Source organism: Somniosus microcephalus, chromosome 11, assembly GCF_052327205.1.
Source record: "Somniosus microcephalus isolate GS21.2 chromosome 11, FLI_Smic_1.0, whole genome shotgun sequence".
NCBI classification, from domain to species: domain Eukaryota; kingdom Metazoa; phylum Chordata; class Chondrichthyes; order Squaliformes; family Somniosidae; genus Somniosus; species Somniosus microcephalus.
Genome location: NC_140997.1, coordinates 6,702,913 through 6,715,159, shown reverse-complemented (window position 1 = coordinate 6,715,159; position 12,247 = coordinate 6,702,913). Strand labels below are relative to the sequence as shown.

The 12,247-nt window shown below is 46.9% G+C and overlaps 1 protein-coding gene across 1 annotated transcript in view; it reads left to right on the top strand.

Moving 5' to 3' along the window:
* usp31 (ubiquitin specific peptidase 31) overlaps window positions 1-12,247 on the top strand; it is a 112,883-nt gene that overhangs the window by 47,740 nt on the left and 52,896 nt on the right. Inside the window, exons 2-4 of the mRNA XM_086000063.1 lie at window positions 4,091-4,228; window positions 6,838-6,926; window positions 7,837-7,929. Coding sequence (XP_085856189.1) covers window positions 4,091-4,228; window positions 6,838-6,926; window positions 7,837-7,929 — 320 coding nt within the window. The remainder of the gene's footprint in view (window positions 1-4,090; window positions 4,229-6,837; window positions 6,927-7,836; window positions 7,930-12,247) is intronic.

Below are 12,247 nucleotides of genomic sequence, written 5' to 3'. Positions count from 1 at the left end.
ACTCTGGGCATTCCCTTGTTGGCATGAAGCGAATTGGGAATCCACATTGCAGGGAGTCCCCACAGATACGTGCTGTGTCTTTGCTGCACTTACTGATTGCTTGTTCTGTTGCGTTCCAGTTGGTATTTGGCCTGTGACTAGTTCATTGTCACGTTGAGCATTGCTTTAAACCCAAATGATAAAACCTGGCACAAACGGGCACAGGTCTGGGGTTCGGCTTGTTCGAAACCAAATGACCGATCTTTGTGGCAGGATAAGGTGTGAGCAGCTGTTCACCGTTGGCCAGCAGTGGGATCTTGTCTGCAGCTGCTTTCAGCCGGTGGTGCCATACAGCCCCGAACACACATCCTTTGGGAGATTGTCAACTCGGCCCAGTGACTCATCTGTGTGTTTAGTAGCTCAACTTCAGGCCGTCAGTAGCAGCAAATCTGTTCTCTGATTGCAGGCTAGTGTTTAAAGCTGTCTGCGCTGCACTTCAATCTTGCAGCTGTCCTTTCATTGGGGTGAGGGTAGGGGTTGCTCTGTGTATATTCCCTGTGCTGCACTTGGAATGTGACAGTAAGCTGATAATTTGTACATATGAAAATCCTTCGCTTGTGGCAGCCCTTCAATATTAATTCCATGTTTTTAATCTGCAGACACTGTCTGATCTCTTAAGCCTATCAGCGATGCTTTGTTTATCGTTGTGTGATTATACGAGGCTTTGAGTTTCTTCAGACACAATTCATGCACCAGGTTAACTGTTGATAGATCTCTATCGCGGTGTTGCTATTGCAGAATTGCCTGGCTGGTGTTGGATTGGAAGCAGGGAGCAGTAAGCTTGCCTGTGTCCACGCGTTTTGAAAGTTGCCGTTTGCAACTTTTTCTGGTGCCTGACCCTCCCAGAAAGGCTGGGGGAAGGTTCGTGCCCAGTTTGTGTTCTGGGAAGGCTGAAGATTCTGTGACTGTACCGGAGGAAGAGTGGAGAGTAACCCATGGTGTCCTGGCCAACATTCATCCTTCAACCAATGCCACAGGCAGCAGATTAATTGCTCAGTCCAGTCATTACATCGCCTTTGCTTGTCGCTATATAAATGCAAGTCTGTCAGCGGGCAGGAGAATTGCAGCACTGACCTGCAAAGTTCCCTCTGAGCTGCGCAGCTGTCTGCCAGTCCTGCGCAGCCTGGGACTGGCTTTTTAAATGTGAAATTTTGTGCGTGCATGAAACTTTGGGCCGCGCAGCCCATTAAGGGAGCCGCGCACCCAGAAAAGAAATTAGGGGGGACATTGCTGATCTGTCCAGACAGGCTGAGTCTTTTGGTCATCAGAACAGGTGACTGCTTGCACTGTGGCTGTGTGCTGATGGAACCTTTAGGTGGGTATCGGGGCCTGTGGAGGTATCCCACTTATCACCACCTGAGCTGCGTGATGTCAGGGTTGTCGGCGGCGGCAGTACTTGCAAAGTACATGCAGTAGAAAGGGGTCGCTGTCCTAAACTCTCAATTCATCGATTGTAGTCTCCTTTGTGCTGTCCCCAGGACTGGGGAGGAAGGATGTGAAAGTGACCAGCGTATTTAACATTGGCCACTGATCAGCAACGCAATGATCCGGGTTTGCGATTAATGTTCCTTCAAGGGATGGAGATTGAATGAGGCTGCTTTGGCCCAACTGCCTCATTCTGTCTTTCAGAATCGGTTTTGACAGTTTTTCAGCAGCATTGTCTGTACTAGCGAGCTCGGCAATTTTCAGAATTTTTTTTTAATGGCTTTGATTTCCCAGGGAGTTTGGAATAACTTGGTACACTTATAAAATTCCCGCGTGAATTGTAAGTGTAAAAATACATGCAAAAATTGCATGATTAAAGCGAGTCCTGAGTAGTGTAGTTTTTTCCACTCCAAGCACACTGCCCTGTCCCTGCTACCAAACCAAGAGTCGGGCCAGTGCGCGCGCTCATACTTCAGCTGATTCAGTGTTTCACGGTGGTAATCTGACCCATTGTTGAACACTGGGTGTGTGGGTGTTGAGTGTGAGTGTACTTTAACTTTCTGTTGGGGGGGGCAGTGACTTTACACAGCTGTTGTACAGCCTAAATATGATCTTGAGTCAGTATAGCAGTTTACTTGGTACATAAAATTAAAAAGACTGACCCTGTCAGCAATTGTTCTGAATTACTGATATGTAGTAGGCTACCGATCCTTATTTCAAAGCATTGCTGAATGCCAGAATAGCATTTTTGATTTTTTTCCTGTGGGTTTTCTGGATTGCTGTTTTAGTATTTTTCCTCCTGTGTTCTGATGTGTTTCCTTTGTTTCCTTTTTTGGTGTTTTCCGTGCACTTTGCATGCGTTAAATCATGGTTTAAAAATACAATAGTCTCTCGAGCAGTTTCATCTTTCCAAGAAGTTGCACCTTTGCTGTTTCAGGGCTAATGATAGGCTGGGGTTTTTGACCCCTTGATGTCTCGAACGTAAAGTATCCAGCCTGTGGAATTCTCTCTCAATCGGTGTTAACCTCGCAATGCATGGAATGAACAAAGCCATTTGGCCTGTCAAAGCGGTTTCTGCCACAGACCATGTGTAATGGACTCGCCTACCCTAACCCATTTAGTCCCCTGCGGAAAGATGCTGCAAACTCTCTCCCTGTGCACATAATCGAACCAAACTCCAGCACGCCAATCTAATCTTACATCCTACATGACACGTCCTTGACCAGCTGTCTTCCTTATCAACATTCCCCTGGTCCCAGCAGCTCAGGAAGTATCTCGTTTCAAGCAACATTTGATCATATCTATCTGTACTTGCCCTATAATCCTCAGTCTTGTTGCTAACCAGACCTTTATTCAGCTGTGTTTCTTTCCCCAGAAAGCTGTTAATTGACGACATCATTAATTGGCATGCTAACATTGGAAGTGTATAAAATTATGAAAGGATGGGACAGGATAAATAGAAGCAGTTGGTTCTAGTAGTTGCGGGGTCTAGAACGAGGGGCCATAGATACACTGTGAAATGCAAGAGATTTAGAACAGAGGGCAGGGAAAAAATTCTTCACCCAGTTGTGAGGCTGTGGAATTCACTTCCAGGATGCAGAAACTGTCAACATTCCAGATTAGATTGGAGAGGTGGATGAAGGGATACGGGTACAGGGCGGGTAAATGTGATCAGCACTCTGCTCGTGTGGAGGGTGAACACCGACATGGACTGGTTGGGCCGAATGGCCTGTCTCGTGCTGTCATTTCTATGTATGCTTTAGCTTGCGCTCTGTTTCACATATCCATTGGAAACCGGAATGCTGCCCCTCGCAGTTCAAATGCAGAGCAAGTGATCAGCTGCAAATCAGGGCTGTTGGAGTGTGTTGGTCCAGGGCGTCAAATGAGATGAATGGCCTGTTTCAGGTGGTGTTGGTTGTGGGAACAATGCTGGCCAGGAGAGCACCCTGCTGTTCTTCAAATAGTGCCATGTTTATTGGTGTTGTATTCCCCATGTGGTCATGTAGTCCGTACACACCCTGCTCTTTCGGTGGATGCACCTGAACCGTTGTCTGCTCTGTGCCACATCATCTAGTATTCCATCCTTTACCAAGTGGACAAGTAAGGTGCAGTTCACCCCATCGTACTCGAGTTGATCTCATCACTCCATCCTTCCTCTTCCTGCATTACTTGCCTCTTCTGCCTTATTTGTTTAAATCCTCCCCCACTTACCCTCTCTGCAAGGATCCTCATTGTGTACTGAAAAAGGACCTGGATCTCTGGACCACCTTTTCCCTTTTCTCCTCCATTCTTGGGTATGTCTTTCAACCAGGCCCCATCTTCACGCTCGGGTAGATGTAAGAGATCCGGTGGCACGTTTTTGTGAAGAGGAGCAGGGTGTTCTGCATGTGCTGAGGCCAACATGCGCCTCTCCCATCGCCAAAACAGATGAACTGGTCATTGCATTTTGTGGGGCCTTGCTGCGCACACATGGCCTATAAAACCGTGACCACTCTTCAGAAGTAATTCATTGGCTATAAAGTACTTGGGACGCCCCATAGAACATGAAAGGCGCTTTATAAATGCAAGCTCTTTCTTCAGGTTGGATACCGGGGAGTAAACTTGTATTTTTAAATTTTTCTTTTAGAATGTTGTGTCCAAGAATGCTTTCCAGTATCGTGGCAACTCGCAGCACGATGCCCAGGAGTTTCTGCTCTGGCTTCTCGACAGGGTCCATGAAGACCTCAACAATATTGTTTTAATAAACGGGAGGCCTCCTGCCAAGGTAAGATTGCTCTTTATTTAATAGAAAAATGGAACAGAAATAGTCGACACATTTGATATTTAGGCCATTCATTTTGAGTGTTATTCATAGAATCTTACAGCACCGAAGGAGGCCATTTGGCCCATTGTGCCTGTGCCGGCTCTTTGGAAGAGCGATCCAATCAATCGCACTCCCCCTGCCCTCTCCCCACAGCCCTGCAAATTTCTTCCCTTCAAGTATTTATCCAATTCCCCTTTTGAAAGTTGTTATTGAATCTGCTTCCACCGCCCTTTCAGGCAGCGCGTTCCAGATCACAACAATTCGTAAACCAGATCGTTAAAAAAAATGATTCCTCCTGTCGCCTCTGGTTCTTTTGCCAATCACCTTAAATCTGTGTCCTCTGGTAATCGACCCTTCAGCCATTGAAAACAATTTCAGTTTAAAAAGAAATGTTGTTAGTTCTGTTTTTTTTGAGGGGGTGCGGGCGGTTGAGATTAAGGTACCCACCGAACGTTCCCCATCTCCTGTTTGTCACCGTGCACAGTCTTTGCCAAGTGGACAGGTAACCTGCTGTTGGTCCTCTTGTGATAACATTCCCAGGTTGAGCAGAGGGGATAAACGAGAGCCCTGGGCCGATTCTATGTCTGTGGAGAATTGACCAACATACACTCCGTGCTGCCCCGAGGTGGGTAAGGCACCGGGTTAAGGGCCACTGCTAACTCCGCATGTTGAGGGACACGAGCATCAACCCGTGACCTCTCGCATTCAGTGCCACCATGTGCTGGCCTTCCTAGAACTGCACTGTCACACTGTCTTGGTGATTCCATATCTAAATTGACACTGCACAGATATGTGGTTTTGAGCACTATATAAAATCAAGGGGGAGATTTCCTGATTAGACTGACTTTGTGTGTGTGTGTGTGTGTGGCCTTTATATAAAAAAGACACAGAAAATACCCGTTTAAAAGTCTTTGTGGATGTGCAGTGAACTGAAACTCTGCCAGGTTTGGGGCTGACCGTGCACGGCCCTTTGGATGTACTCCTGCTGCAAGTCTGATGAAGGGCCGTGAGTTAAGCTGGCTCGCGGCAGTTTCAGTGCGGGCTTGTTTAGGGCCGGGCGTCATGGGGCGTACAATCTGCCACCTGCTCAGGCAGGTGCCCCTAGTGGCATGGGTACATGGCGGTGGTATTTGAATCTGATCTCTCCCTGACCCTGGATACTTTGGGATCGGCGCCAGGGTTGGCAGCTGGGTCGATCCTGCATTTACTGCCCGTGGAATTTTAGGGTTCTCTTGTCCCACACAACTCGCTGAGGATCTCTAGTGACACAAACACAGGACTGCAGAATTTGCAACCACGCTGAACCCTTAAAATGCTTTGACGCAATATTTCCTCCGAGTAATGTCTGTGTCTCTCATCTTGTATGCAAGAAATGTGCGGGCCTAATATTACACAGTCATTCCTCGGCATTCTCTGCCTAACTGGGTGTCTTATTTTAGGCCAACATTGCAATCTAGTGGCTAGAAACTGGGAAAAGTGTTTGTGTAATGCATTATCTACCTCCTTCCCTCCTCCCTTCAGCCATTTTATTTGAGGTTAGTGTCTCCCTCGTCCATCTCTGGCAGCACAGTCGAGAACAAGAACTCATAGTTGCAACAGCCTTTGCTCACAGTCACAGCTGTTGCCACGTGCAAGAACAGCTCAATTATGAGGATACACAATGCTGTGACTTTAACGCCATTGATTTTTGTATCGGATGCAAGAGGCAGAACCATTGCTGTTCGAGAGGAACTTGAAGAGCCTCTTTGGTTTTGAAGATATTGTTACTGGATATTTCTCATGCTCTGAGCCAAAGACCATTACTGTAAGTCGCTCCCCAGAAGCGGGAGTGAGAGTTTATACGCACATTATCTGGTAATACAGCAGCCTAGGGTATGAACTACAGTGCTGTCATTAGATCACTGAATTGACACTCTGGCTCTCCGAGTCTTTGGCTAGCAGTCGGATAATTGCACTTAACCCACGTCATACGGTCTGCTATCAACAAATCTTCAGTAGCATAGAGAGCTTTCCATCAGGGACTGGTGACTGATCCTCCTCTAATTCTGCTGTTTTCAGAATCAATTGTTGTTCTACAATTCTCAATTATATCATGCCCTCCTTTAGTACATTGACATTCTCATTTCCACCATTTGTAAAAATTGATGCAAAATATGTATTTATTATCTGTGCCACAGTTATCCTCCACAACTAGACTCCCTCTTCATCCCCAAGTGGTCCTACCCTCTCTAACCCTTTTATGTGCCTGTAAAAGCCATTACTATTTCCTTTTATATTATTTCGGCCTTTTTTTAATGACAAGCAGTCTTCTCGCAGCTTTGGCTGCCTGAGCTATCGAACCGTTTCCCCCCCCCCCCCCCCCCCCCCCCCCATAAAACAATTTCTAGCTGCACATAAAGAATATGAATTCTAACCCGATCCAGAGACGCTAAATCTGCAGTAAAACAAATTTAAATTGACCTGCCACATCTCTTGAATAGATGGGCTTTCCCTATCGGTTACAGATGCATTGATTATACGTGTGATGTATGGCGCACTTTGTACGATAAGTGTATTTTTCTTTTATTTAGCCTCCAATAAATGAAGACGGGCTGTGTGAAGGACCATCTCTCCCGGTGAGAAGCAGCTTTGTGCAGGAGCTCTTTCAGGCACAGTATAGGTGAGAATGTCTTTGAGTTTGAAGTGGAATGGGAGATGGTGGGGAGAAGTTGATTTGTTAAAAATAAATTTGTAACTTCTTCTTTTCAGCAGATGTGTTGGGCTGTTGGATGACCATGTCCCCTCATCAGGCACAACTTCCCTGGCGAGGAGACAACCTGCTGTCATCGGCTGTATGGGGAGGCTGGAGCGTTCCCTGGGTCACACTTCCCAGTTGACCTTCTCGGGATAGTCGCACACTATCCTGAGAAACCCTGGGCCAGCTCTGTGACAATTGGTGTAAAACCTGCTCTAATACTGCCCCCTGTGCACTGATGCACTATATACAAGATGCCAGCCCTGCCTCAGTGGGGCAGCACTCTCACCCCTGAGTCAGAAGGTCGTGGGTTCAAGCCCCACTCCAGAGACTTGAACACATAATCCAGGCTGACACTTCAGTACAGTACTGAGGGAGCGCTGCACTGTTGGAAGTGACGTCTTTCAGATGAGACGTTAAACCTAGGTGGGCATAAAGGATTCCATTGCACTATTCGAAGAAGAGCAGGGGAATTCTCAATATCCTGGCCAGTATTTACCCCTCAATCAACACTTTTATTAAAAAAAAAATCAGATCACCTCATTTATTTAATTGCAGATAAAGCCCCCAAAGAGCCTGTTTTTTAATGGGGTGCTGCTGCATATCTCTGCTTGCTGCAGGACGGGGCCCTGTGTTCAGCAATGTATGCTCTGACTGTTTGGAAAGAGCTCTGAGTTACTGTCTGGTCACAGCCTGCTCCGCCATCAGCCATGATCTCATTGAATGGCGGAGCAGGCTCGAGGGGCCGAATGGCCGACTCCTGCTCCTATCTTCTATGTTTCTATGTCCTTGGTCGGTTGGTTATAAAATGGGTTTCTTTCTCATTTTTCTCTAGGTCTTCATTGACATGTCCTCATTGCCAAAAACAGAGCAACACCTTTGACCCATTCCTCTGCATCTCCCTACCCATCCCTCCACTTCAGACCCGGTAAGAGCCTACAGCTGCTAATGTTAGAATTCATGGCCATTATTAATCCCCCAGCTCTGCTACAGTCAGGTGATGATTTGAAACACTGGAAATACACAGCATCAGAGGGAGAAATGAAGGATTGGGGATGACCCTGGGGGAGGGGGAGTTAATTTTGTGGCACTACCTATCAGTAGCTGCTTCAAAAGGAGGCCATTCGGCCCATTGTGCCTGTGCCGGCTCTTTGAACGAGCTCTCCAATTAGGCCCACTCCCCCCTGCTCTTTCCCACAGCCCTGTGAATTTCTCCATTTCAAGTATTTATCCCATTCCCTTTTGAAAGATATTATTGAATCTGCTTCCACCGCCCGTTCAGGCAGCGCGATCCAGATCACAACAACTCGCTGCGTAAAAAGATTCTCCTCATCTCCCCTCTGGTCCTTTGGCCAAATACCTTCAATCTGTGTCCTCTGGTTACCGACCCTCCTGCCACTGGAAACAGTTTCTCCCGATCTACTTGTATCAGAGCCCTTCATGATTTTGAACACCTCTGTTAAATCTCCTCTTAACCTTCTCTGCTCGAAGGAGAACAAGGAGGTTCAGAGGATTAAGAATCCATCACACTCTGTTCCGGGACCAGCTGCCTTCCAAGGTTAGGGCCGGGAGCAGAGTTTCTAGAGGAGTCCAGTGGCGTAAATGCACTGAGAATTTCAGGCCGGAAGAATGTGAATCTGCTTACAATTTCCCTGTGGGTGGAGGAAGGGATGTGGGAGGGAGGGAGAGAGGAGAAAGAGATTGCTGATAGTCTAGGGCAGTCAGATGTCATATCCGAGTATCGTGCTTCAAGTGCCTTGGACGTTATGGCCCTCTGGGGCAACCACCAGCAGGTGGAGTCATTTTAAAAAGTCTAATGGGCGTATCATTTTCAGATGAATGTTTACAGGCAGTGGTATCCTGGAGTATTTGTAAATGACTGCTTTAGAGTATTTAGAAACAGCTTGACTAAAGTTATACATGGTGCCCTCAATTGGGGGGAAAAGAAAATCACTTCATGTCTGAAAGGAAACCCAGAGAAGGATGGTGTAAAACCTGGGACTGTGTGAATCGATGCTGTGTAACACAGTTGTTTGTGGGACTTTGCACGTGATCCATGAATTTGGACAGCAGCCAGAAGGCAGGTCATCTGTTGTGGTGCTGTGCTGTTTACAGTTCCTGCTAGCATTTTAATTCTTGTTGATTAAGCACATCAGTTTAGAACCGCCTGCTATATTTGTCACGTGCCTTAAGAAAATGAGGGGTACTGAGGCTGTTGGTGTTTTGCATCTCCTTCCTCCCCCTGAAGTATACACTTTGCGAAGGGAATCCTTGATGAGCATGCATCAGTATATGGGGTAAAACAGTGCTGTACACGCAACAGAATGCTGAATCAGGGTTTAAACATTCATGTTTTTCCACCAAAAATTTGTTATTTACAGAAGTCAGACTGCACACAGCTGAGGAGAAGTGTGTTGAATAAACTTGTGCAGTGCATTTTTGGTTTGCACAGTTCAAGGTTGCTTTGCATGCCCGGATGTAGTTCTGTGCGGGAGCAGCATTTACTCAAATTGGGTTGCTGATGTTTCCTCCTCCTCCTCGCCTCCTCCCAAGTACATATCACATCACTACTGGCAGAGAGGCTGATCCTAGGCCTTTACCAATGTCACTGTAACCTATTGCTGGTAGCTGAGAGAGTGGCTGGGTCAAAATATTTTCCAGATTTATTTTCTCTCGTTCTCTCAGCTAAGTGCACAGAACAAGGGACCAGTGAGAATCTGCATCCTACTTTTTAAAAAATTCGTTCCTGGGATGTCGACGTTGCTGGCAAGGCCAGCATTTATTGCCCATCCCTAGTTGCCCTCGAGAAGGTGGTGGTGAGCCGCCTTAGAGACATAGTCATAGAGTTATACAGCACAGAAAGAGGCCCTTCGGCCCATCGTGTCCGCGCCGGCCATCAAGCCCTGTCTATTCTAATCCCATTTTCCAGCACTTGGTCCGTAGCCTTGTATGCTATGGTGTTTCAAGTGCTTATCTAAATGCTTCTTGAATGTTGTGAGGGTTCCTGCCTCTACCACCCTTTCAGGCAGTGAGTTCCAGATTCCAACCACCCTCTGGGTGAAAAAGTTTTTCCTCAAATCCCCTCTAAACCTCCTGCCCCTTACCTTGAAACTCTGCCCCCTGGTTATTGACCCCTCTACTAAGGGGAAAAGTTCCTTTCTATCCACCCTATCTATGCCCCATATAATTTTGTACACCTCAATCAGGTCCCCCCTCAGCCTTCTCTGCTCTAAGAAAAACAACCCCAGCCTGTCCAGTCTCTCTTCATAGCTGAAGTGCTCCAGCCCAGATAACATCCTGGTGAATCTCCTCTGCACCCTCTCCAATGTAATCACATCCTTCCTATAGTGTGGCGACCAGAACTGCACACAGTATTCCAGCTGTGGCCTAACTAGCGTTTTGTACAGCTCCATCATAACCTCCCTGCTCTTGCCTTCATTAGCTGAGGCATAGAATATAAGTATCCCATATGCCTTTTTAACCACCTTATCTATCTGTCCTGCTGCCTTCAGGGATCTATGTACATGCGCACCAAGGTCCCTCTGATCCTCTGTCCTTCCTAGGGTCCTACCATTCATTGTGTATTCCCTTGCCTTGTTAGTCCTCCCAAAATGCATCATCTCACACTTTTCAGGGTTAAATTCCATTTGCCACTGTTCTGCCCATCTGACCAACCCGTCTATGTCGTCCTGTAGCTTGAGGCTTCCCTCCTCGCTATTTACCGCTCCACCAATTTTTGTGTCATCTGCAAACTTACTGATCATACCTCCTACATTCATATCTAAATCATGAATGTACACTACAAACAGCAAAGGACCCAACACCGATCCCTGCGGTACACCACTGGACACAGGCTTCCAGTCAAAAAAAACAACCTTCGACCATCACCCTCTGCCTCCTGCCACTAAGTCAATTTTGGATCCAATGTACCAAATTGCCCTGGATTCCATGGGCTCTTACCTTCTTGACCAGTCTCCCATGCAGGACTTTGTCAAAAGCCTTACTGGAGTCCATGTAGACTACATCAACTGCACTACCCTCATCCACACACCTACTCACCTCCTCGAAAAATTCAATCAAATTGGTCAGACATGATCTCCCCCTGACAAAGCCATGCTGACTATCCTTGATTAATCCTTGCCTCTCCAAGTGGAGACTAATTCTGTCCCTCAGAATTTTTTCCAATAATTTCCCTACCACTGATGTGAGGCTCACTGGCCTGTAATTCCCTGGTTTATCCCTACTACCCTTCTTGAACAATGGTACTACGTTAGCTGTCCTCCAGTCCTCTGGCACCTCCCCTGTGGCCAGAGAGGTTCTGAAAATTTGTGTCAGAGCCCCTGCAATCTCCTCCCTTGATTTCTTGAACCGCTGCAGTCCGTGTGGTGAAGGTGCTCCCACAGTGCTGTTAGGGAGGGAGTTCCAGGATTTTGACCCAGCGACGATGAAGGAACGGCCGATATACTTCCAAGTCAGGATGGTGTGTGACATTCACTTACATTTCTCAGGATCAAATCTACCAGATTAACACACAATCCCATCTGGTTCACTAATGTCCTTTTAGGGAAGGAAATCTGCCATCCTTACCCGATCTGGCCTAAATGGGACTCCGGACCCACAGCAATGATGACTCTTAACTGCCCTCTGAAATGGCAGCTTACCACCACCTTCTCGAGGGCAATTGGGGGTGGTCAATATATGCTGGCCCTGCCAGCGACGCCCACATCCCAGGAATTAATTTTTTAAAAAAACACAATGGGAGATGGCTGAGACACAGTCAAGAGTGAATGATTCAAGACATAGCTTCACCACTGGTGTTAGTTCCTCTTTGAATGGAATTATGTTTGTGCCCTTGTATTGACATTTTAATTGAGAAACCCAGGAAAAGGGGCAAGGCTGCGAAGAATGAGGCAATTCAGAAAACGGGGCTAAGGTGACACCAAGCAGCAAGGCTATGTAAAAGCCTGTAGCTTTTAGAAAAGAGGAAACTGAGAGAATTGACGTTGCACAGTTCAGAGGTCCTGGGAGAGAAGGTGTTTGAGTAGAAGGTGGCTTGGTGCTTTTAGTGAGGATGCAGAGTGGAGCAATTGCATGTGGAGTGGTGTGTTGGTAGCTTCGAACGGTAGCCGCAAGGTCAGTTAGAGTGGCCATAGTAGCTGTTATAAATCTCATCATTCATCAAGAAACTACTCGTGAAATAACGCTGGATGGCCAGCTGGTGGCGCCATCCGAGGAGTATAAATACT